Source organism: Macaca nemestrina, chromosome 2 (assembly GCF_043159975.1).
Source record: "Macaca nemestrina isolate mMacNem1 chromosome 2, mMacNem.hap1, whole genome shotgun sequence".
NCBI classification, from domain to species: domain Eukaryota; kingdom Metazoa; phylum Chordata; class Mammalia; order Primates; family Cercopithecidae; genus Macaca; species Macaca nemestrina.
In genome coordinates, this window is record NC_092126.1 from 17,417,002 (window position 1) to 17,443,747 (window position 26,746).

A 26,746-nucleotide genomic window follows, 5' to 3' on the forward strand; every position below is an offset into this window, starting at 1 on the left:
TTAGCTTAATTAGAATAGGAAGACTATTAACAAGTTATTTTTAAATGCACCAAAGATCAGGAGGTATATTAGAATTAAATTACACCGTGTGAGGCTGATTGGCAGCCCGTGTAATGTGGGCAAGTTCACCATCTTGTGTTTATCAGCACAGTTTGCAAAGTAGGCCTGAAGGGCATGGCCCCAAACCCATAGAGTGTGGAGCTATAATTATTCAAGTAAAAAAAAAAAAGAAACTAATTGGAAATGTGATAAGCAATGATTAGCTAGTCTATTTCAGGAGGAAAATGAACAAAATGAGCAGACGCCAACTGTAGTGGCTTTAGTGAAAAAGGATAGATACACTTATTTAAATGAAAAGTTCTCTGTCACCTGAAGACAGAATTTCCCTAAGGACCAGACCATTAGCGTGTCATTTGCATAGAGAGCTTAAAACAAAAACAGCCACCACAAATAGAAACTCCTGGGCACAAATATAGACTGAATTCAAAGGATGCTGATTGGTGCAAAGGACTGAGTCCGTGCTGAGGGCACTTGCAGACTAATTGCCAGTTGGGAATGTTCCTGACCTTGCAGTAGCAAGAACTAAAATAACCCCAGCAAAACAGAGCGTGGAAGAAGGGAGAGGGGTTAGAAGACCTTGGCTCCTGTTTTGGCTGAAGCTCTTGGGCCGGAGCCCAGAGCCCATGTGCATTTGAGGAATAACTTTTTCTCCCTGGGTTCCCTCATGGGTAACTCCCTCTTCTCCAGTGCTAACTGCATCTGCGTCCTCCTTATTTTGGACTGTTGAATCAAACCCTTGGGCTCTCCAGAGGCTCCACGTTGTTATCCCCCAACTCCAGCTTTATCTTGTGTTCAAGGTGGGGGTTTGAGCTCTGGAGTCCAACTGCTTCAGTTCAAATTCTCATGCTAATGATTGCGACCCTTAGCTAGACCTTGCTCTCTGCCTCAGTTTCCTCCTCTATAAAATGGAGGAAAGATAGTTCACAGGGTTGTTGAGAGGATTCAAGCAGATAAAGAAGGTAAAACAGAGAATAGTGCTTGAAGCTTACCAAGTACTCAATAAATGTTAGGAATTAATATGAATTTGCCTCCTTGGGTAGAGCTCCCTAACTTCAATTATTCGTATTCACATCTCCTATAGTTGTCATGAATAAGTATCGTCTACTTAATGTACTTTAAAAATCCATTCAAGTTTTTAAACTCAGCCATATTTCAAGCAATATTATTTGTGAAAGTCCAGGCTGCGTTAATGATTTTTTTCTAATACATGTTAATGATCCACTAAAATAAAGGTGGATCTACTTTTATAAACGTGGCACAATCTTAAATCATCTATCAGTACACATTTTACACATGAGGAAACACAGTCTACACACATTCACTCGTCTTCCAGTTGTTCTCTCAGCAAGCATCTAGACAAAACTTACCACGTGACTGGAGAGGAAGTCAGACAATAGAAGTGGAAAAGCATCTTTTCTGCCTCCACTGAACAGAGACCCAGAGAGAGATGAGAACAATGACCCAGTAGCAGGGCTTTTCTTCATGAGGTAGCCTTTTGGTCCTGCTTGGGCAGGTCAGTTCCCTCAGGAAACAGCAGGAAGAACCAAGCATGTCAGGTGTTCCAAATTCCAGTTCCAAGACAAGTTGGCCTTGCATCCAGATTCTACATGGTGAGACCCTGGGCTTCTTATCTGAGCTCTCTGACCATCTGTTTCCTCATCTGCTAAATGGGCATAGTATGTACCTCACCGAGCTAGTGGAGGATTCAATCCGACGACATAGTGAGTATTCAGTGAATGAGCATTCTCTTCAAATGATTAGTGCTCACACAGGACTCACATTTCCTGTCCTGCAGACCTGGGGAATATGCCCATTCTCCTCTGTTGTAAAGGCTCTCTAGGTTTTTCCCTAAAAATCTGCTTCTTTGCCTAAGCAGCCCTTAGCGTACTAAACCAATTTAACATTGGCCAGCATGTAGTGAAGGCTTTCCAAAAAATTCAAGACCCATCTTCAAAGGCCTAATGTGTCTTCTTACCACAATTTTATCTTGTATAGGATGAGGCTTGTAAAATCTCATTTTACACATGATGAAACTGAGGCATGGAGAGGTTAAGTAATTTGCCCAGATCACAAAGCTGGCAAATGGAGGAGCAGGTAACCTCTACAATTAGTAACCACTAAAATTGCTACTACTAAAGACAAGACTATAACTAAGGCCCCCAGTAGGACCACATCATCTAGCTCAGTGATTCTCCACTGAGAGGGACTTTGTCTTTCAGGGGACATTTGGCAATGTCTGGAGAAAGTTGTGGTTGTCACAGCTGTGGGGTGTGTGCTACTGGTATCTAGTGGGTGGAGGTCAGGGATGCTGCTAAACATCCCACAGTGCACAGGACGGCTTCCCTCCCTCCCAATTATCCGAGGCAAAAATAAGTCAGCAGTGCTAAGGCTGAAACACCCTGTGCAGGCACTGTGACATTAACTATTTAGAACCCAGTTGATAACTAAGAAGAAGCTACAGAATCTCTCAGATTCCAAAACAGGTAGCACGAAGTTCAGGCAGAAAATTTTGTGCACTTTGTCACAAGAAATGACCAGGAGCCAATTTCCTAAGGCATATTCATCCCACCATTCATTAAGTCGATTAAAAGCACCAAATGGATGTGGTATCTGGGTAGAAAAGGGAAGCATGGAATATGCCAAGAGCCAAGAAGACAGCCAACAGCTTGCTAGTCTGAGGAATGGAGAAAATAGAAGCAGCGGTAGAAACACTGGCTGTGACAATCCCTGTAAGAAACAGCCATGTGGATAGAGGCGGCTCCTGAGACCGTGGGAAGAGGTCTTCTGGGCATTCAGAGGGACATCATGCCAGGACGCCAGCATGGCGGGCAGGCCATGAGCAGCATGGGCTTCATCTCATATTACTGAGCTTCTGTGACTTTTTTTTTTTTTTTTTTTTTTTTTTTTTTTAAGGGGTGTGAGACTGTCAGTTGAGGAAGACAGTATGAAAAAGTTGGAGATGATTTATCTGGTGACGTTTTCTGCATAAATTGCAAAATAACCAAATGAGGCAAATGGATTTAGTTACTAGAAATGGGAACAGGAGGCAGGATGCTCACCTGAGTATTTTGCTTTATTCAATCTAATAAACATTTTATTTATATAAAAGACAAACAATGCATAGAATGAAAATAAGTGCTTGAGACTTTTGATATAAAAAGAGTATATAGCATTCACATTCCTATTTTAATAAATGAGTACAGCTGAAGTGTTCCATAAGAGAATAAAACTTTCCCTTTATGTATAGTAGTGAAAAAAGTCAGTATTTTTAGGAACTACAGAATGTTATTCCTTGGTCTTTTTTCTTGAATAAGAAAAAAAAAAAAACATAAACAAAACAAGCCACAGTATCGTCTGACACTACATTCCAGTTTATGCTGATAACCCAGAAGTGAGAATACTCTTGAATCTTGAATATCTCATGAATGGACCAGTATTCTAGAAACTCACCACTAGAGGTCAATGAGCAACAGCGATTGGGATGGTATCGGCATGCCCTACGGTGCGAGTGGAATTTCTAGGCGCCTCTATGCTCCTGCAGCCACACTGTCTAACTCTCAGCCCACCCACACTGAGTAAGGTGCCCAGAGGTTCTGCCTAATTCCAAACTTCTGCATGTATCCTAAAAATCTCAATAAAATGAGACTTTCCAACATCCAAACAGAGCTGATATTCTCACTGCCAGTCCCTCTCTAATATTCCTATTTGGCTGAAAATAAGTAGCTTCAAAAACAGTTTTAAAAAAAGAGATTACTTGCAGCATTAACACTTCTTTGCTGATTAACATGTTTCCTATGGAGTTTCAAAGCTCATACTTTGTTCTTGTCCTTGTGGACACAAATTTCCTAACTGCAAATGGGATTTCTGTGTCCCACATTTAAGTCCTCTCTAGTCATTTCTGCAAAGGTTGGGAAGGCTGGCATGATGGAGACAACAGGAACCATGAGGAAAGCTTCTGGGAGTAAAGCGCTCTTCTCTCCAATGCAGAGGGTAAAACTATTAACATATAAGCAAAAGAAACTTGGGCTAACAGACCCTTAAAGGAGTTCCCCTTTAGTCCAATAAAAGGCCAACTTCAAATCTTAACACCAGATAAGGTAGTCAAAATCATACTATATACCCAGAGAATGACTGCTTGCATGGACATTTCTTACAAGGGACCTTGGTTAGGTGGAGATTTAATTCCTAGACTGGGGTCCAGGTAGGCAGTGGAAAGAGCTAATGTTTACAGTGAGAAGTGAGGCAGCTTTTAAATATCTCCACACCTTCACATTTTGTGAACATGGACTGGAGATCACTGAAAGCCATCTGCTCTCCTTACCTGGGGATCCAGATTTTCCTGCAAAATCTCCACGTATTTATAAAGTGGCTTCACTTTTTGAAACGCTGTGCTGACCAAACAAAACATATGTTTAGAGTGCCCAAGGTCATAGTCCTGACAATGATAGGATTGTGTAGTTGAAATCCCCTTCATTAGGCCAAACTGTGCTTGAGCAATCAGGAGCCCAGAAAGATGGAACCTATTGGTGTTTGTATAGAAAACTAGAGAATCAAGTCAAGAGTAATGAAAAAGTAAACATGATAAAGCGTAGAGTGGGGATTTGCTCCTTTTTAGAAAAGGATGAAGGCTGGGAGCAGATAATAGTAACGTAAGTGCAGGGGAAAGATGAAAAAAAAAAGAACAACTTTTCATTAGTAGATGGCGGGGCAATCGCACGGATGGGGAAATCTGTTCTGACTTTTGTGCAACTCATGAGGGTAAAAAGTGGGGCTCAAAACATTCAAGGTAGTAAAGACAGGGTAGAGTTTCTAAACTAGGTTGAGGGAAATTTCTAAACTAGCCCCCGCAGATGTGCTGCTTGCAGCTTAAATGAAAAGTCCAGGAGAAACAAGGGCACACAGGAACCCCGGGAACACTGGTTCCCAAACAGTGCCACTGTACTTAGTTCCATGGCCAGAAGAGAACTGCTAGGCAGGGAATGATTATTTTGCAAAAGCAACTGCAATGTGGTCATAGCTGGCTGTGAGACGTGCAGCCTCTTGCCTCATGCAAAGTTCCCTGTTACACAGTCGGAGAACCACTGCATGTGTGATTGTCAAATGCTAATGCTGTCATGGGTCCCTTCCTTCTCTACTTGGTTCTGGAGCTCTCCAATAAAACCAATTTCCTGGGAATACTTGATCTTTTTCCTTGTCTCTTTTCAAGGTATGGCTATATATAGAGAGATATAGACATATATAGATATATAGATATATATATATATATAACATAGCTATTCATATTTATATACAGGCATTAATAAAGTGCAAATGTTATTGGCTGTTGTAAAAATTAATCTCATTTCCTGAGGAAGTGCTAACACAGCTTATCCTATGACAATGTCAAAGGCATAGAATGCTCGATGTCACCTACTCCCTGCTGCTGTTGTTTCTGCTTATCCCCACAGCTTACAGGGAGGGGAGTGACCCCCTTGGTTTTCCAGGAAGCATCAGTTCAGCGGCAGCTTCCTGCTGCCTCTGTTCTTTGGTGAGAGGGGCAGCCTCTTTGGACATGGCCCAGCCTGCCCCAGAAGAGCTATTTGGTAGTGTTTAGGGAGCCGTCTTCGGGAATCTTCTCCTCGGAGCAGCTCCTCCCCGAGAGCCTGTCCAGGTGCTCCAGCTCACTGAAGCGTTCTGCCACACACTGGGCTGTGAGGCGGGCCTCTGGGTCGTGGTCCCAGCACTCAGTCAACGTCTCACACACCATCTGGATGCCCTGTAGTGGGAAAGAGATCCAAAGGGCACCATTAGTTGGTGGGCTCCGCGGAAGGCAAAGTGGCCTGCTGACCTGTTGCTATAGTGAGTGCAAGCAGGGTTCAAAAGTACCTGTGCATTTAACATGCGCTGACTGAGTGCCCGCCGCTGGGGGCCAGCCAGTTCCATGTGGAAAGTGGAGATTGTGCTGGGGGCGGCTGTGCTCGAAACCTACCATACTTTTTTGGCTCTGGTGCTATCTGATCACAATAGGTCCTGACAGCACAATGATCCTCTGCTGGGCTTCTGGGGTACACTAACACTCCCAACACCTGAAAATTCCCCATGCAGTGGCCCCTAATACCATTTTAACGCCTTTCTATTTAGAGAAGTTCTTGGTTCACAGCAAAATTGAGTGGAAAGTACAGAGAGTTTTCACAAAACCCCTTCCCCATACAGGCACAGCCTTCTCCACCTCGGTATCATCCGTCTGTGTGCTACATTTGTTCGAACTGATGAACTAACACTGACACATCATTATCAATCAAATGCATAGTTTACATTAGGGTTCACTCTCGGTGTTGTATATTCTATGGGTTTTGACAAATGTATAAAGACAGGTATCGACCATTATAGTATCATGCAGAATAGTTTCTCTGCCCCTCAAATCACCTGCATTCCACTTACTCGTCCCTCCCTCCATTCCCCTACATTTCTGGCAGCCACTGATCTTTTACTGTCTCTGTAGTTTTTGCCTTTTCCGGAGTGTCATATAGCTGGGTCATATATACACTGTTCTATTTTAACAGGGCTGATTACCCCAGTCGGAGTTGTATGCAGGCATTAGCGTGGTTTCATTTTCCATAGGCCACTCATTTGGTAGAGTGATTCAGTAGCAGCTTCTACGAGCTGCCAAGGATGACCTCTGGGATGCCCCATTCCTCTCCAACAACATAAGGTTGGACCCTGTGAAACAGCTGCCTTTGAGGGTCAGGCATGCTTAACTCTGCCATTTCACAGGGTTCACCCTAACTGAACCAAGGCCCCATCCAAGGAGCCCATCCAGAAGATCCTGCCCAGGAAGGTGGCAAGAGTTTTCTCTCACTGGCTTAATTTTTATTTCGCATTGCAAGTATTTTTGGTATCATTTCAAATCCTTTTTGGAAATAAAGCAGGCAGGAGTTAAGCAAATGGTCTGATAGGTGGAAATAGAGCGTGCTCCTCCCAATTATAAGATCAACATTGCTAATGGGGATCCATCACACAGGTGGCTGGGAGTGGGATGGATACATCTCCAACCTACCTGGGAGAGCTGGCACTTTCTCTACTTGCTTTCTAATACGAACAACTTTCCAAACACACCTAGGAACCTCTCTCTTTCCCTCCCGACACCATGAGTTCATGATGTTAAATTAATTGCATAATTCGCCTAATTGACAGTATTGACAGATGGCCCTGTTAAGAGTAGAGTACTATTGTTGGTACACAAGTAACATTTATTTTATTCTGGCACTGTAATTACAGGCAGTAAATTAAATTAAATATTAAGCATTAACTTGAAATCAATAGGGCAACAAATCTCATTATGAGAAAAAATGTATTATGCAAATTCTTTTCAGAATTTTATCATCATGAATAATGGCTTCATTACGAGAACTATAAAGCAGAGGAGGCAACAGAGTTTGAAAGAAACATAACACTCCAGTACATTCTGATTTCAGAATTTATGCAAAACATTCTTACAGTTTTAGTGTCAAAGAGGATTTGCCCAAAACTCCAGCGAAGCCCGTGACCCACCACAGCCTGGTTCACCCCCGCCCCCTCCTTTATGAGGGACTTTATTAAGGTCTGTCTGCTGAAGTGGCTCTGCGCCAGGACTGGCACAGACCAGGCTTCCTGCTCCATTTGTCTTCCCGATTGTGCCTGATTTGTTGTTTCTGTTTCTTATCTGAATTTGCCTTGCCCTTAGGGAAACCTACAACTTAGCCTCAGCCTTCATGGTTGAGGGAATTCATCCAAAAGAGGCAATAAAAGGTTTTAGTCAGTAGAAAGAACAGTTTTCTCAGTGAGATAGGGTCACACAGTTCTCTCCCATTCTTCACTAAGGGCTCCTTTCTGGGTATGTCAGACATATGGCTGGTTCTGACTCACTCACAACTTATTGTTTTCTTTTTTCTCTGACCATTGCCCTCGTCAAAGTGCCCCCACACAAACAATCTGGATCAGCCTCTTTATAAGTCCAGAACGACTGCCCTGCTATGGACAGCCTTAGCTACCATTTCTTAACAAGAAAAAGTAAGGGGCCATTAGGATGTTCCCAACAGACAGATTTCTCGTTCCTTCCTGGGCATACTCCTCTTCTTTGCTTTCCTTAATTCCAGAGTGAGGAGTCAGTCTCCTCTTTCCCATGCGTGCTCACTCAGACCTCTCCCAAGTCTGTGAGCACAGTCTGCAAACACCTGTACACAGCCCTCTGCATGCCACAGTCACTTCTCAGTACAGTTGCCTGACAAACCCTGCTTGTTTGGCACGTGCTAAGTATTTCCTTATGGAACTGAAGATTCCCAGAAGAAAACATTTGGAATCCAGAGGGAATGAAATGTAAACTCCTGACGTGAAGGCCCAGGAGTAAGAAGCAAAGGCTGCAAACAAAATGTTTTAACCGAGGACCAAGGGGGCTTGGAAAATGTGACAAATGCCCTCCAAATGTCTATTCGTGAGCTCTCAAGAGTATATATCAGGTGGTTGGAACGTATAATAATTGGGTCATCCTCTTTATTGAAATTTTCTTTACAAACAAAATTTAACAGGGCCATAGAACACAACGGGATCTTCCCTCAGATTTAAGCTCAATATTCCAGAATTTTCTGCCACCTAAGAGGCAACTTTGGTTGAATCTTACTGACCTTTGTAAACACTCACTCCTTACCTGGTGGTTGAGCCAGAAGCTGGGAATTTCTGGTCGTCCTCGATCTCTCAACACGTTGTCCTTCATGCTTTCGACACAGGGGTGCTCCCGCACCTTGGAACCAAATGGAGGCTCATAATCTTTTACTTCTGTGAAGAAAAGCCAGCAACACAGGGTCACTGAGAATGGTGTGTGCAGCCAAAGGAAATGAGCATGGTGAGATGCCTGACTGGGGAGCATGAAGGACTAAGTAACAAATACCTCTGTGATTACTCTAAGAGCAATATTTAATAATAATGGATTAAGATAAGAAGGAAGGAGTGGTTAGGGGAGGGGCTAGAGAAGTATTCAATAAATGATTGCTGATAACTTAAAATGTGCTAGGTGTTATGCTGGGGGACAGAGTGGACAACAAAATAGAGAGGGTCACGGAGCTTACGTTTTAACACAGGCATTCTCTACAGGGTGATACGGCACCAAAAGGGTGAAATTGGTTCTTGGGAAGTGGAAAAATCTTATGTATTACAACAGTTTGTAAGCCTCCAAAGGCTCAGAGTATACAGAGAGATTTAAAATGTGGTATTAAATTTCATGCAGGTATTGAGGCATAAAAAGGAATGAAACTCTGGCACATGCTACAACATGGATGAACCTTGAAGACATTATGCTAAGTGAAATAAGCTAGACACAAAAGGATAAATATTGTATGATTCCTCTTATATGAAGTACCTTGAACAGGTATATTCAGAGATAGTATAATGGTGGTTGTCCAGGGGGCAACCTGGGAAGAAGGGGGTATGAGAAGTTATCCTCTAAAGAATTTCAGTTGAGCAAATGAAAAAGTTACAGAAAAATGAATAATGGTGATGGTTGTAGAGCACTGTGAATGTACTTAATGCCAGTAAATTGAACCCTTAAACATGGTTAAGATGGTAAATTTTATATTATGTCTATTTTGCTACAGAAAAACATCATGGAGAGTAGTGATTAGAAAAAAGTTGTCTATAGGCCAGGTGCTGTGGCTCGTGTCTGTAATCCCAGTACTTTAGGAGGCTGAAGGAGGATTTCTTGAGTCCAGGAGTTTGAGACCAACCTGGACAACATAGTGAGATCCTCTATCTATACAAGATAAAAAACAAAACAAGCAAACAAAAAAAGTTGTTTAAAAAGGCTCCTTATGATATCACTGATTTTAAAAAAGGTTGAGAAATGCTGTTTTAGTGGGAAGACAAGGGACAGATTAACAACGTTAACAACATTTTAAAAAGATTTTTAAAAATTTTAAAATTTAAAAATTTTCCTCAGATGGTATATTCAACAAAGAAAATGATAAAGGAGGAGGTAACCCTTCACCAGGGCTTCAGGCTTCAACTAAGGTCAAATTCTTTATGAAAACTTCCTTGAACATCCTTAGAATCAATCTTGGTTAAATATCCTGGGCAGGGCTCTATTGTTGCATGTACCCTATTTTATTTAATATATTCACCTGCTTATTTTTCTCACCTAACTGGACTGTGAGCATTTGGGTGCAAGTTGAGTCCCTTTCTCATTCTTGCATTCTTGGTGCCAATTGAAAGGGTATCCCATGCCAAAAGGCTGTCAACAGATGCTTTGTTGAGTGAGTGAATGAATGAATGAATGAATCTTAAGATTCTCTCCAAAGTGGCAGTGCATAAACTCTGGCCGAATATTAAAACAAAACACCAATTTAAATGAGCAGATTAATATAGTGTAAACAGAGCACAGGACAGTTAAAAAGACAGAAAACATCGCAGCACTAAAACATGTCTGGGCTGAAAGGAGAGACTGGGCTGAATTCAACACTTTTCTCCAAAGTAAGTTGGATCTTTGGCCTTTAGCTTCAAAATAATCTTATGTAATGAGTAAAAGTTTCAATAAATTTGCACTTTTAGGTAACGAAGAAGCTTTCATGGCAGGATGACATTTTGAAAAGGGATGGCTTGTTTTTGTTCTTTGTTTCATTTTCTTTTTTCCCCTTTTCCAGAACTCTGCTTGAATATTTATCTTTTTCAGCTTCACCCAAATAGTAGAGCTGCCAGGACATTTTCTTTTTTATAGTTTTAAATACAGGGGAATGTGGGATGAAGGCCTCCCATCATATTAAGACAAACCACAAACTATCCTCCTGTGTGTCATGCTTTCGCCTTCAAGTGCCCAAGCACTTAATCCACACTGCTCTTGGATGAGATCCGAACTGTGATTTGCATAGTATTTACACTCTTATTTTTTTCTTTCATTCCCTATCTTCAACCAGACTGTAAATGCCTAAGGCACAAGGCAGTGGCTGAATTTGATGTCTTTCAGTTATCTGCTCAGTGCCTAAAACTGTGCCTTATACGTAGTAAGAATTTAATAAATATGAGGTGGGTTGAATTCAAGCAAAAGAGAAAACTGAGAATCAGATCTAGTTCCCAGTAAGTGTTTACTCTCACGTACTTCTTCTCTTCTATAAAATGAATAGACTGAACTGAGCTACCTCCTCTTCAGATTTATCTTGTAATCCAACCTAATCAAATGTGATGCCTCTTTGATACATACCTTGAGATATATGTACTACCATATAATAGTAAAGGATAGGATTTGAATATGATATAAATTGTTCTTTAGATAAGGTACAGTCCATAGACCTTCCATCTTCAATTGTTTTGGCTTCTGTAGCAGTTGTAGTTGGTGCCTGCCGAGGTCCCCTTCACCAAGCTAGGGCCAGCAGCCCATAGTTGCCACAGGTGTTGGTTCATAAGGGCTCACACCTTCACCCTTTTCTGGGGGATTGCCCTTGGCCAATGGGAGTTGCCTATCCTGGAGATTCCTGGACATGACCGCCTTACTCTCAGAGGCAGCGTATAGCCAATGACAAATTAATGTTGAAGTTTAACAGTCCAATTCTCTTGGCTCTTGGTGGGTAACTACGGTGCAATTCACGCTTTCCAGAGCTTTCTATGAGATCAAGCTGAGGTTAGACCTCTCTTGAACTACAAGTTCACTTAACTCCTTCCATGCTTCTTCCTGCTTCTCTTACTTCTGTCTCGTGAGAGCTTATCCTCAATAAATCATTGCACAAAAGTGTGTCAGACTCCACTTCTAGTAAAGCTGGTCCGATACAGCTTTCTCCTCTCTCCCTAGGCCTTTGTCTCAGTGAATCTGCACCATCTGACTGTAGTTGCAAAGCTACCCTGGGGAAGCCTTGATGTAGCTCCTTCTTGTGAAGGTGAAATTACTAAACCAGGAAGAACATTCTGAATCTCACATTGTATTACTGTTACTCTGATGAAACTCCTTTGCCTTTCCAGGAAGCTTTCATGCTTTTTCCTTTCTACGAAGCATTTCAGAGAGTTCTTTCTCCTCTGACTATCAACAACAATCCCTATACTCATGGTCAGAAGTGACAGAGGAGGACATAACGAACACCAGAGGAGGAAAATGTTGAGATCAGAATAGACCCCAGCTGTCAATCTCATGGCTGACAGTCCTTGAGAACAAAGAAAAAGTCTTTGTCCTTGAGACTAGAAACCCAGAGCCAATTCCTTTCAAGTCCTAATCTTCCAAGTTACATAAACTATAGAATTTATTGTAATTTTTTTATAGGTACTCTGTGGACCAAAGCAAGTTTCCATGGGGAATGAGAGAAGATGGCACTAGGCGTATTTTTACTTAGAGAACAATTAATGAATGCTATTTTAGAAAGGAAGACAAAGGCAATAATCCCTTCCCAGAACGAAGAGACTTATAAATAGGTTACTTCCTATTTTTCCTAAAATCTTGGAAAGTTGTGAGATTCCCTAATATTCCCAAGGGATACAAGGCCTGCTTCCCATCTTTGAGTTATGGGTAAATTTCACAAGGAAGGGAGGTCATGGGTAGTCTGAGAGGTGCTGGCAAAGGGACTGGCTCCTTGTGCCCCACTGAGAGAATTTATGGCTCTTCTGATTCCTCCTAAGCTTAAAATAGACAAGTCTGGGGAGGGACGATCATCATTTGACCCAAACTGTCATACTCTAATCCTTTAATATTAGTTTTTCAGATTAGGAGTAGGGATGGGGATATGCAGTGTGTGCATGATTTAGGCTGACCTTTCTTTAACTTCTGAAAAATGTCCTATTTGTGTAATATAGATTTACCAAAACAGCTAAACGCATGTTTGCTTTTTTCTTTCTAATTATGGATTTTTTCAATTCTTCTTTCTTTACCCTTCTCTCTCATTTTGGACATCCTACTCCTAAGCCCCATTTTTTTTTTCTCATGTCCTGCAATGTGTAGGAAGACGGTTTAATGTTTAGCAGTGTGTATACATGTGGCTCTCAGTTAACATCTTTGATATTCAATTGCAGTGATCAGGCAACGTTGCTCGTTTTTCCTTCTATGGCCATCAAGGCAATGCCATTCTCAGGGCCTCCATTAGGACTTGTAGGATGACCATGTAACATGGAGGCCATTCCCTCCTGGAGGGCATTTCTTAATTGCTCCTCAGTTCTAAGTGTCCCTCAGAATGCCTCGGATATTTGCTTTGACTCAGCAGAAGAAGGGGGAGAGGGTGGCCAGAGCCAGCCTGAACCCTGTGAGAGGAGGGAGAAAGCAGAAAGTCCTCTGTCAGTCAGGTGGGTACCAATGGTCTTTCCTAGGATGAGACCTCCTGTAACAGAACCCAGGCAGTCCTGGGGAACTGGACAGAGCTGGTGATTGGCAACGAGTTGATGGCCTGAGACCTTGGACACTCCAACTTTTTCCCCAGGGTTTCAGGCAGCTGGGACTGGGATGTTTAATCCACTCTGGCAAATGAGCACTTCTCAATCTATTTTTTATAAAAGCCCAGATGTTTTGCCCTCACTTCATTGGGAATAAAGGCTTTGGTAAAATACAGTAGAAATGAATTACAAGAAAAATGAATCCCACTTGAGTGTTGTGGCAACATCAAACTGCTATTAAAGGCACTAAACACATCTTGGTTTCTGTCCTTATATTGCAAATCTGAAACAGAGAGTTTGAGGACCAGCACCTTCCAAAGACCACATGTGGGGCAACATTGCTTTAAATGCTTCCTAAGAAATGTGAGATGCATTTTGACACCGGAGAAATGAATACAAGTTATTAAATGTATTTTAAGGGTTTCAAATGAGTCAGAGAAAGATTACTGAAAAAGTCTTCAAAGACGGGATCCAACATCCTCATGTTACAGTTGAGAAAACTGAGGCCCAAAGAGCGCACTGGATTCCAGGAAGAGCATTTAGAATTGCACACTGTATTACTGTTACTCTGAAGAAATTTGCCTTTGCCTTTTTAGGAAGCTTTCATGCTTGCTCATCTCTGCCAAGCATTTCAGAGATTTCTCCCCTAACCAGAGCAAGTACAGCTGGGGCAGTCCCTGGTATGAACACGCCCTTCCCAAATGTGACAAGGGTGCCCCTCCCTGCCTTGATGGGGCCCTCTTTAGCATATAACCTTGAGAAGGGGAACCTTATGGGGTCTGCCGGATGGTTATTTGTAATTTCTAAACAAGCTATGCAAAAAAACAATGACAAAGAGCAGCCCTCTCCTTAGCTGGTGTTATGTACCCACATTAAACCCAAACACTTGTCCTTTCTGGGTTTAGGGAAGTAGATGTGACTGGTGGCGGAGGTGAGGTAAGGATGAGAATCTCATTTTAACCACAGGCATCAGATCAGGGCATAGTTGGCAATAGAATTAATGCAGTTCCTCTTTGCACATTTGATCAAATGATGTTTGACCTTGGGCCTCTCTCTTGTGAAGAACTGCATAGACAGCAAGTTCAGGAGCATGTGAGATGAGTCCAGAGAAAATGTTATACCTGGCTAACCTATAATAAGAACCACTTTTTTAAAAAAATTGGAATTGCCTCTAAGAAAAAAGTGAAGGGCTTAGAGAGTAATGACTGAGTTTAGCACTTAAAAAGTGGAAGAGCTAACAATATGCATTGCAAGTATTATTTTGTTGTTGTTGCACTGACTCCTTTAAAAAGTAGATATGAGGACTTTGAAAAGAGATGTCAAGAGTTTGTGCCTCACTTCCTATATCCACAAAATAAGAAGAGTCACATGTGCCCCCCAACGTTATTCAGTGTGATGCTGCAAGGCCAGCTGCACCACCACCTCCCAACCCCATCGCAATGGCCCTTCTGGTTAGGCTGGCCCAGCTCCAGGAAGAACAGGCGAGGAGGGCTGGGGAGTGAACCCTCCCAGCTCGGCCTGGAGCAGCCCTCCAGCAAAGACTGATGGGAGTTGGAAAGATAAACACCCAGCTTCCTTTAAGTCAGGTGGTATGACACTGAGGTGTGTGTTCTATACCGCCCGTAGTTATACTCCAGTTGCCCACAGTGGTAACTCACTTGATAAGATATCCTTTACTGGTTTCCTTCCCTCTCCTGACTCATTTCCTCATTCTCTTACTGGCATTTCCTGCAATCTCTTCCCAACTAAACTACTTGCACTCAAATTCTTGTTCCAGGGTCGGAGGCACTCCACCCAAGACATATGCCTACACAGCAGAATTAGTTCATCAAACCAAGCCTTTGTCTCACCCTCAGACTGTTTCTGAAGCCAGACGGACAGGGCTGAACACCTCAGAATTTCCCTGAGTGCCTCAAACAGCATCTTTTCTAAAAAAAAAACCTCTTTATTTCACTGCTTGAGAACAACTTTCTCTTCCTTCCATCTCCCTCCTGCCACCTCTCCCTGCAGCCCTTTCGCTGACGGAAGCCACCCACAACTGCCTGGCCCTCGCAGCTTCTTTTAATTTGTCTCAAAAGGCTCCTAAGAGAAAACCATGCTTGCCTGTCTCTTCCCAGTTCCGCAACACTCAGAGAGCAGGTCTCTGGGACAGCAACGGTATTCCTCGGAAAGTCAGCATCTGGTGCACAGCTGTTGTTTCGACTGTAGTCCCAGCGTAACAGGGCAGCAAAGTGGTTGATGCTTTTCTCCAAAGCAGTACCCCCCGAGTCTTCATATCTGCTTTCCAAACTGTGCTCCCTCGAAAATCCAGGAAAATGAAGTGTTTCAATCCTGGTCTCTCCTCAGCCCTCTTTCCAACGCCTCCTTTTTTTCTCTCTCTCTTTCTTGCCCCTCCCCCTTCCCTTTCTTTTTGGTTCATTTGCACTTCTTTTTTTTTTTTTTCCATCTTACAAGACTCAGCAACTTGACAATAGGCTAAGGAGCCCTTCTTGGAGTTGTGTTACTCCTCGTTAAATACTTGCTTAGCTGGCTGCTATGTGTCAGCTTCTATTCGAAGGCCTCAATGCCAGGGATGTGGAAGTCAGTGTGCTTGTGGGCCAGTTTGGCTGGGGATGACGAGAGTATTGTGCCTGCTGTGTTCACCAAAGGGGTCCTGAACGGGAGCACCTTCACGCGCCTTCCACACAACACACAAACACTTGTATGAACACCAGACAGACTGAAAGCCTGGGACAGGGGCTTCTTTGTAAGAGAACCCCTCTCCAGTTCTGTTCTTGCTGAACGGCGACTTCATGAAGAAGCTTTTCTCCTTCTTCATAAAACAGTAACACACCAGTCACCTCCTCCTGTCTTGTTCTGACTTCAAACAATTCTGAAAGATTTGTGTTCTTTTCTTTCTTTTGTATTCTTTCAGAGGATTACAATGTCTGAAATGACAGCCTCTTTCATTTTCTATCCCCCAAGTCTATTTTTCTTTCTAAAATCATCCCACCCACCCCACCCAACTCCAACATTATATTACGTACCTCTTTGTTCATTACCTGTCACTAAAATACTGGCTCTTCACTAGACTTCCTGTCTCTCGAAGAAAGATACTGCTTTTTAAACTACAGTATCCCTGGCATTTTAAATAATGCCTGCGACACAAGAGGTACTCAGTGAATAATTTTTGAGTGAATGAATGAATAAATGTATCTTTAGGGAAATAAAGGCAAAGCAGTTATCTCAAATTTTAAGGCATCAATACTGTGACATGCTACACAGATTAACAGCCTTGGGGTCTGTTAACAGGGATTCACCCAGAGAAGTGAGGCTATCACTGAATGTTCCTCAAACATGTGATTGTCTCCTCAGCTTCTGCTGGAAAGGCTTCGTATCAACTGCCAGGATGCACAGAGTAGCTCTGACTATCCTATCCACACTGCTCATAGGAATCATAGCTACTATTTTTAGGGGCAGGGCTGGGGACGGAGTCTCGCTCTGTCGCTAGAGTGCAGCGGCGTGATCTAGGTTCAAGCAATTCTCTGCCTCAGCCTCTTGAGTAGCTGCGACTACAGGCGCCTGCCACCATGCCCGGCTAATATTTGTATTTTTAGTAGAGATGGCGTTTCACTATCTTGGCCAGTCTGCTCTTAAACTCCTGACCTCATGATCTGCCCGCCTTGGCCTCCCCAAGTACTGGGATTACAGGCGTGAGCCACTGCACCCAGCCATAGCTACTATTTTTAAAACATGTTCTGCATTGGCCAGGCTAGCAGTATACCTGCAATACTACGGCCAGTGAGCTACAGAGTCAGACAACAGGGCTTTGATTCCTGGCTCCACAACTTTCGCACTTCCTGAGCCCTCAGTTTTCTTGTTGTAAAATGGGATTCGTAACAGTACACACCTAAAAGAGTTTTGGTAGATTAAATGAGTTGATGTCTGGAGCAAGTGCTCAAGAAGTGGTGGTTATTCCTTTATGGCTTTATCTGGACCAAATGTACTTTCAACATGAAGCCGTTCTCTCTGACCAGCCTCTTTACCTAACTGCAGCACATCTCCCGAGCTCCCTGGTAGAATTTTGTGCTAAATGAAGCTGTACCACCTGGCTTTTGAAGAGCTCTATTATCATCTGTTTATGTTTTCTCATCTGATAAAAGTGAGGCTTCTCCAGTGTAGTGCTGTTCTTTCTGTTTTCCCTGTGCTCCCTTGCAGTGAGGAGTGATTGGCTGATAAAGAAGTAACTCAGAAGGATGTTCCAGAGTCTTCCTCTTCCTTCAAGAACTGACCTAACTCTCATTCCCTGACCCTAACACTGCACTCCCTGTAGCCAACCTGGGCGTTCAGTCCCTTGAGCTCACTGCTTTCCCTTCCTAAGCATTTATCACAACTGAACCACACTTGCCTGTTAAAAACAGTCTAGTTAAGTGTTCCAGTGCCAGTAAATAGCATGAGACAAAGCCTGGAGGTGAGACCTAAAAGACTTTCATCACGATGAACTGATGCACACAGAATGAGAATGTGGCGTGGAGGTGAGCTTGGAGCCTTAATATCCATGTTTATGAGTCACTTAAAGGCAGGAGACACGGGACTTCACAGTTTTCTGTGAAATTGTCCCTAATCCTTGTATCCTACTTCATTCAGTTAGATCTTCTACTACTTAGAACATTTTTCTTCAAGTAGTGAATAGTGTAATGTCAACATCCAAGAAAGTAAAACAAATAGTCACTTCTGCAACAGCTCATTAACAATTGATAATGGAGAGGTTAATGTTCCATAGCTTAAAAAAGTATCAGTACAACTGGGGACTCTCTCAGTATCGGATGGGGTGCTATATCCATATTACCAATGGCAGTCATCCTAAGAAATTCAAGGAGGCTCATTTACCCTCCTTCAGCGGGTAGATCCACTACACTTGCCATGTGGATTATCTGTTTTCACTGGAGACTTGGATCCCACCATCCTTCTGCACACAGTTGAGGTGGATCATACCTCTTGAGTAGGCTTCCCTGTAGGTGCTTGGTAGCTGGCTCGATGGGCCAGATCATAAGCCTTTTGTGTCACAGAAGTGGCCCCGATCCATGATCCCGCAGCACACAGACTCAGAGCCTACAGAGAAGATGACCCTGGAGATCTGGTTCCCTTTACTGTCCATCTATGATTCATCATACAAAGGTAAGCATATTCCACATTTCCTTTTTTGAAATAAGACTGCTGATTTTTTAAAAAGTGGTAATTACATATGTTGTACTGCAAACTGCAGAAGTTCAAGCTTAAGGAAAGACCTTTTACATCCTTCCCTCTTCCTTGTATCTTAAAATTAAAGTCTAACATCAAACAGGGGGATTCATTATTTATTTAATTTGTAAGGTAAGAAACTTATCTGCATGTGTAAGTTTTTGAAAAAGAAGGGAGAAGAAACAAACAACTATTTCCTGTAGACTGTAAGCCTCTTGAGGTCAAAACCTGTCCTTCCATCTATGTTTCTACAAAAGCTACAGTTGGGACAACATCAAGATGCATGCAGTTGGAGGGAATCCATCTGTCTTCAGGCTTCGTATACTTTCCAGAGGACTTTTTGAATGTAAAAGAAAAGCCCCTGAAACTAAGACTAGACTGAAAATATGTCTTTAAGGTTTTTGAGACACACCAAAAAGAAAGCAACAAACAAAAATCACTAATGCTTTTAAAAGAAGAAGTCAAGGTGGGAGAAGGAGCTTACTACGTGAGTTCACATACTTAATCAAGCGAAGGGCTTTGTGTCAGGACGAACATGAGGATGGATAAATAACCCTGGTGTCTGCAGCCTGAGCGAAGATGGGAGAAACAGGACTGTGGGCTTAAGATCAAAGGAAATGAGAACTGGGATGGCCTCTTTCCGGTTCCCCAGGGCTGTCTGTTCTTATCCTAAGGTTATAAAAGATTTTTTGAGACTAGCTGAATAAACCAGATCCTGTTCCTTCCTTGGGAAAACTTGTTTATACTGTAACTGTTTTTAGACCTCGTAAAAGTTGGTGAACTTCTTCCTCATTAGCTTAAATTTTTCCACACTCAGCAAATATCAACAGGCAAGGGTTTTAGTCAGTGATAACAATGAAAGCTGGGAGCTCACCTAGGGCCTTAATAAGCTGGCTGCACTGACAGAGGGAAAGACAGAGACACAATCTCCCGCTCATGTTTATAGAATAACAGGGTTGAAAGGATAGGGAACGATACTGAAATCTAGGTAAATTTATTCTGACAGTGACAACAGCATTGTCTCTGACACAACTCATACCCGGCTTAAGATTCATTTTGGAACTGTCAGAGCTTTCAAGCAGAAAATTATTCTCAGTGGCTGAAACTTGGTTAAACAAATTTCACTGTGCAAGGAAAAACAAAGTTAACTTTTGGAAGTGTTTTGGGGGAAGAAACCTTGGTCAAGAAACTAGAAAATAACTATGTCAGCTAGATAGGAAGTGCCATCCCCATGCCGGGGTCTCAGGAAAGCACATGAGGTTCAGCAGCAGGCAGGATGGGAGGGGGTGACCTAGACCCACGCTGGAGAATTGGCTCTGCATATTCTGAACAGGATGAAGAATCAGAGCCAGCAGTGGTGCCAACTGAAAAATGCTGGGTAGTTTGGACCAGTGACCCAAGCTGTGGCAACCTGAGCAACAAAATAAATAATGACAATACTGGATATCCATATAATAAAATAAACATCCAAAATCCCCTGCTGATATAAATACATAATTAGTAAACAAAGAACAGGGGATGGTGACAGAAGAGGCAGATCTTTCTTAAAGTAGAATGCATATTAATAAATGTAGAAGAAACAAGAAAAATAGAAAATCTTCCTTAAGCAAGCATTATAGTAATAATTATTATAGGCATGAATTAGTCATAGATCGTCAAATTAGTGGGTAAATTATGAATAAGAAAGTTCTAAATAGGTATTTAGTACTTGCTAAATTTTGCTAAAATTTTAAATTTTGCTAAATTTTGCTTAAGTTTGCTAAACAGGTATATAGTATCTTTAGAAACAGGTCAAAGGGATGTATTACTTACAAATGGACAAATAGTATTTTTTACAGAGGAGAAACCAGCAGGTCCCACTTTAACCAAGAGACCAAATTTAACATTAGTCATCAGACACATGGACATCTTACTCCCCCTGATATGACACACTGAAGACAGGCACACTATCGTTTCTGTGGTAATTTTGCCCAAAATATGTAATCTCAACAAATCATGAGAAAACATCAGTGAAACCCAAAGTGAGAGACAGTCTAAATAACTGTTTTAAACTTTTCACAAGTGTCAAGGTCATAAAAGACAAAAATAGACTGAGGAACTGTCACAAGGTCAAGGAGACTAAGGAGGCGTGCACATTAGATCAATGCGGGATCCTAGACTGGACCCTGTTTCAGAAAAGAACATTACTGGGGACTTGGAAGTACAGATAGGTATATGGATTAATTAAGAACACTGAACCCAGGCTAATTTGCTGTTTTTGACAGCCATACTATGGTTTAGGTTAGATATTAACAACAGGCAAAGTTGAGTGAAGAGTATATAGAAACTCCACTAGTTTTGCAACTATTTTGTAAGTCTAAAATTATTACAAAACAAAAAGTTAAAAATGGAATGGAGGCCGGGCACGGTGGCTCACGCCTGTAATCTCAGCACTTTGGGAAGTCAAGGCAGGCAGATCATGAGGTCAAAAGTTCGATGCCAGCCTGATCAACATGGTGAAACCCTATCTCTACTAAAAATACAAAAATTAGCTGGGTGTGGTGGTGTGTGTCTATAATCTCAGCTACTCAGGAGGCTGAGCCAGGAGAATCACTTGAACCCAGGAGGCGGAGGTTGCAGTGAGCCAAGACTGAGCCACTGCATTCCAGCCTGGGTGACAGAATGAGACTCTGTCTTTAAAAAAAAAAAAAAAAAAAAAAAAAAAAAAAGGAATGGAGTTAGTTTGGCTTCATTTGGCAGCCAACCAGGATGAACTTGGGTGCACAGATTTCTCAGGTGAGACCTAAGACCCTTTCTCACCTGAGAAATAAAGAAGGACATGAATAGAAACACACAGTGGACAGGAGACAGCAAAAGGCAGTTCTAGTTCAATGAAAGCTTGTGCTGGGCTGCTTTCATTGGACAAGCATGCCAGAATTCTGTTGCTTTATGTGTCATTCATCTGCCCTCCACGGTACTGAGAAGAGTCAGGAAAGGGTATAGTAATGTACACCTTAACTGTTCTTGTCTCTTGGACACTAGGGGACAACACTTCCTAGAATAGCCTCACCCTGGCACCCCAGATGTTTGTTGCTCATCCTATCTACAGGTTCACGGTCAATAGTAGTAACAGCCTCTAAAGTGAAAAGGACTCAGCATACAACCTGCAAAGAAGACATAGCAGAGGGCATCTGGGAGGCTATGACAGTGTGTTCAGGGAAAAATGATCCTAATAGAAAAACAAACAGTAGGTGGCTGAACTTGGGGAGAAAAAGAGCAAGCCAGCTGGACACCTTGGGCTTTTCAGGAGAAAAGTAGGCCTCCCAATCAGTCTTGCAGGCTTAAGCAGCGAAAGGACAGCTTTCCTCAATAACCTCTTCACTAGAATTTTCAAAACCTAAACAAATATCTCAAACAATGATTTTCTTTTTTTGCCCAATAAAAGAATGTCATGTCCATAAAACTAAATTTTGAATCAAATCCTTTTCCCAGACATAATTCTGAAAAACCTTAAAACACAAAGTAAAAGAAATCAGATGCTTATCTGAATATCATCCTATGATCATTAGAGGTAATTCTTACACATTTTATTAGTATTCATCTCTTGCCAGATATTTAAATAATTGTGAAGAGATGTGTCAAGAGAAGAGTAATTATACAAAGCTTTATAAAAGGAGATACAAAGCTTTATGCTCTAAATGTGGCTTTCGGTTTAAAAACCTAGGCTGTTTAGCACAACCCCAAATAGTTCTGGGATGGTTGCATAATATCAGATCTCAAGTAGCTCTAATAACTGCTTTGTAACCCCTGGAATAATGAAGCAACACAGGATCTTTTTTTTTTTTTTTTTTTTGAGATGGAATCTCGCTCTGTCGCCCAGGCTGGAGTGCAGTGGCCGGATCTCCACTCACTGCAAGCTCCGCCTCCCGGGTTCACGCCATTCTCCTGCCTCAGCCTCCCGAGTAGCTGGGACTACAGGCGCCTGCCACCGCGCCTGGCTAATTTTTTTTTTTTTATTTTTAGTAGAGACAGGGTTTCACAGCGTTAGCCAGGATGGTCTCGATCTCCTGACCTCGTGATCTGCCTGTCTTGGCCTCCCAAAGTGCTGGGATTACAGGCGTGAGCCACCGCGCCCGGCCAACACATGATCTTATTTTGAAGACAAGTTTACCACTACACAGTGATGCTGGTCCATACCTACCTCCCACCGCATTACAGCGCGATGTCATTTCCCAGAGCACCAGAGCCATGGAGTAGACATCGGTCTGCTTAAAGGACTCTACATTCTCCAAATTCATCCTGGATTCTAGGACTTCTGGAGCCATGTATCTTGCAGTTCCCACCTATAGCAAAAACAGACAGTGAGGCCCATCATTTAATTCCAGCTGCATTTTTATTTTCACAATATAGCTGATAGTGGCTCCTGACATGTGCAAAGGATTTTTTTTACAAAAATCACAGGGCTGTTTTAAAGAATGAGAAATGCACAGAAAGGTACAGGTAGATGGTTATTTTTTAAGAGATGTTCTCTCCCTGAAAACGCTCTAAAGACTATAAACAAAGCATGCCAAAATAGGCAAGTGCCAAACCCCAGAGCTGCCTTATCTAACCCCATGACTTGTGTCATCACATTTTTCAGTAACATCCTTACAGATAACCTGAGAGACAACATTTGTGATATTTTAAATGTTTATTTTTGCTTTTCAAAATTAAGTTTATTTTTTTATTCCTGAAGCTCCACGACTTATGGTAAAAATAATAATTGCTATCAGTTTTGATCACTTCAGGACTGAGTCTTAATCTTTATTTATCCCATGGCACATTCCAGTGTGCAAAGGATATAGTACCATTGCATATCATCTGTACTAAATTAAATTGTATAAAAGCATTTTCACAGTAAAAGACCAAATCTGGATCACTTTATAATTTTCACGTGTGGGCCATGTAGTTTTATTTTGACTTTTAGGCCTGTGCTAATCTCTATGACTGATAATATGCAAACGTGGGATCCATATGAAAAAGGAAAAAAATATTCCAGGGAATGGATCACTTAAATATTTAGTATTGTAGTATGTATAGACTGACTAAATAACAATAAAGTCCTGCCTTCCCAAGGATCTAGGGAAGCCGAGTGAGTTGATATTATCATTCCAAGGAATGTTTCTCATTGGCATGTATTAGAAACAGTTTTTCTTCTCAAGAGGTCATTGCATGGCTCATTACTCTGGCACATTAGGCTGCCCATGTTTCGATGTTTACCTCAACACTGTGTGTGCTGCCATGGACACAGGGCTGACTGAGCAGTAACCATATGCTTCAGAGTGTGTCCTGCCACCTGGCTAAAGAAGACAGTGCTGCTCTCCACAGACTCCACTGTGTGAAAACACTGGGCTTGTCATTTATAAGATGTTGTGGTGATTTCTAATCACCTTCCGATAGTTTCTTAGCCAAAAACATTTCCATTTTAATCTGTGAGAGTGCTTCAAGAGCGGAAGCGCTCACTCAGTTGACAAGTACTTATTTTACTTTCAATGTTCGAGGCATTGTGCTAGGTATCTTGGGTGACCATGTGGATGTAGATTTGGACTTCAGGGAGATCCATGACATTATTAATAGGCCTTCCACGACCCTATTAATACAAAGAATCATACAAAGAAACCAACACAACTACAGCTAATATAGAGTTCTAGAAAGGACTGAGTACAACCATAAGAGAGGGGAAAAAATAGAGGTAAAGTACTGACAGTGCTTGAAAAAAGGAAAAAGCATTTGCTGGAAGAGAAATGAGAATTGATCCAGGAGGAAAAAATGTGCTGAATTGGGAGGGATTTGAAGACAGGAGGAGAAATGCTGTCCATTAGCAAAAATGCTCAGGCAGGAGAGAGCAGAGCATGCTCAAGGCAGACTCGGTACTTTGGCTAGATTCTCTAAACCAGCGTCCAGAGTATAGGGCTGTTTGAGATAAGAGCCAGGAGATACGGATCAAGAGGTAGGGTGAGGCCAGGCTCAAGGTAAAGGGAATCTAGCACTATCTCTAACTTACCTGCCCGCTGTTAGCCAGGTCATCCACAGACAGAGTAGGGTCCAGACGCAGGGAAAGCCCAAAGTCACACAGGCAGCAGGTCAGGTCGTTCTTCACGAGGATATTGGAGCTCTTGAGGTCCCTGTGCACGATGGGCATCTTGGGCCTCCCGCACGGAGTGTGATCACTGTGGAGGTGGGCAATGCCCCGGGCGAGGGAGCTGCCCAGTTTGCGCAGGTCCTCCCAGCTGATGACATGCCGCGTCAGGTACTCCTGTAGGTTGCCCTTGGCATGGAAGGCAGTGATCAGCCAGTACTGTTTCCCCAACTCCGTCTTACGCTCCTCAGCTGTCAGGAACTGGAGTATGTTCTCATGCTTCAGGTTGATGTCTGAGAAGATGTCCTTCTCCGTCTTCCAAGAGGCATACTCCTCATAGGGAAAGATCTTGACTGCCACTGTCTCAAACTGCTCTGAAGTGTTCTGCTTCAGCTTGGCCTTATAGACCTCAGCAAAGCGACCTTTCCCCACCAGGGTGTCCAGTTCAATGGGCAGCAGCTCTGTGTTGTGGTTGATGTTGTTGGCGCATGTGGAGCTGATGTCGGAGCGGTCGTCTTCCAGGATGATGGCACAGTGCTCGCTGAAGTCCATGAGCTTCCGTGGCTTGCCAGCTTCCCAGGATGAGCTCAGCTTCTGCTGCCGGTTAACGCGGTAGCAGTAGAAGATGATGATGACAGATATGGCAACTCCCAGTGGTGGCAGGAGGCTGATGCCTGTCACTTGAAATATGACTAGCAACAAGTCAGGATTGCTGGTGTTGTATTCTGATGGGGAAACAAAACAAGGAGAGAAGGAGTTGGATGTGGTAGGTATGTACTGTCAGGAAGCGGGTTCATGCCCGAGCATCTATAGATTTTAGCATCTGTATAGTTTTTGTAGATACTACATTGTTAATTTTTATTTCAGGGATGCCAGTGCACACTTGTTCAGTCTTCCCTGCCTCTGGCCATCTATTTGACATCTCCTACTCTTCCTTCAAATTTCAGCTTAAATGTCACTCCTTAAGAGAGACCTAGAAAAACTTGGAAAATTGTCTTATTTTATACATTTTCATTGCATCTTATACCTTTCCTAGGTAACAATTCAGTGCAACTTAAATTAAATGACCTATGACTCCACCTCTTGATTTCACGTCTGTCTTTCCCCACTTTCCCCATCCCCCACAGACAGGGAACTCCATGCTGGCAGGGACCATGTCTTCTTCACTACAGTAAACTGCACGTAGCACACGGCAGATCCTCAATACTGCCAAATAAAAAGACAAAGCATTTATTGAGTGTTATCGAAGCTCAGAACATTGGGAACGTGGAAAAAAAATGACACAGCTTCTGCCTTCAAAAAATTTGCATGTATGATATCTGGTAAAAACACAGAGCATGCCACGGTTTCCACCAAAATCTTTGCTCTTTTTCAAGCTCCAACTTGTTCTGCCCTGATCAGCATTCAGGCTACCCTAGGCCTATGGGTGACAGGGAGAGGAGTCCGTGGAAAGGATCTCTTTGGACAGGTATCTTACACCACCCACCATTTCTCTTTTCAGTGTGCATGTAAATTGTAGTTTCATGGAACTGAAATATTTAATAGCAACGATGGAAACATTGCCACAAAGGTAAGATCAGTTAACAATGGAAACGTTGCAGTTTTATGACTTGGAATTCTGGAGCAGGCCCCTGTGAGCTGATGAATAGAGTCCTTAGCACCAGATATCTAACTATAATATCTTGTGCTTCAAACTTTGGTTCATATGCTGGCCTTGTTGGCTCTGGTGAAACAGTTTTCCTCTTTGGAAGAAGGACATGAATAGAAACAGACAGTGGACAGGAGACAGCAAAAGGCAGCTCTAGTTCAATGGGAGCTTGTGCTGGGCTGTTTTCATTGGGCAAACATGCCAGAATTCTACTGCTTTATGTGTCATCTATCCGCCCTCCAAAGTACCCATTAATCATGCTCAGATCCTAGAATCATTCGTTAAATATATCACTACTGAGTGTCTACGTTGGGCATGGCACTGCCCTCAGAGTACCCAATAGAGGACTTAGGGCATATATACAAATAAGGAATATA

General features: G+C 42.5%; 1 protein-coding gene across 5 annotated transcripts in view; it reads right to left on the bottom strand.

Annotated features, from left to right (window-relative positions):
• Nucleotides 1-3,368: 3,368 nt before the first annotated feature.
• LOC105470963 (transforming growth factor beta receptor 2) overlaps nt 3,369-26,746 on the bottom strand; it is an 87,065-nt gene continuing 63,687 nt past the window's right edge. For all 5 annotated transcript variants that reach the window (XM_011723331.3, XM_011723332.3, XM_071090770.1 and 2 more), the window contains 4 exons: nt 24,647-25,446; nt 22,805-22,946; nt 8,723-8,850; nt 3,369-5,815 (listed from right to left, as the gene is read on the bottom strand). In XM_011723331.3, coding sequence (XP_011721633.2) covers nt 5,636-5,815; nt 8,723-8,850; nt 22,805-22,946; nt 24,647-25,446 — 1,250 coding nt within the window. In that variant the 3' untranslated portion in view covers nt 3,369-5,635. The remainder of the gene's footprint in view (nt 5,816-8,722; nt 8,851-22,804; nt 22,947-24,646; nt 25,447-26,746) is intronic.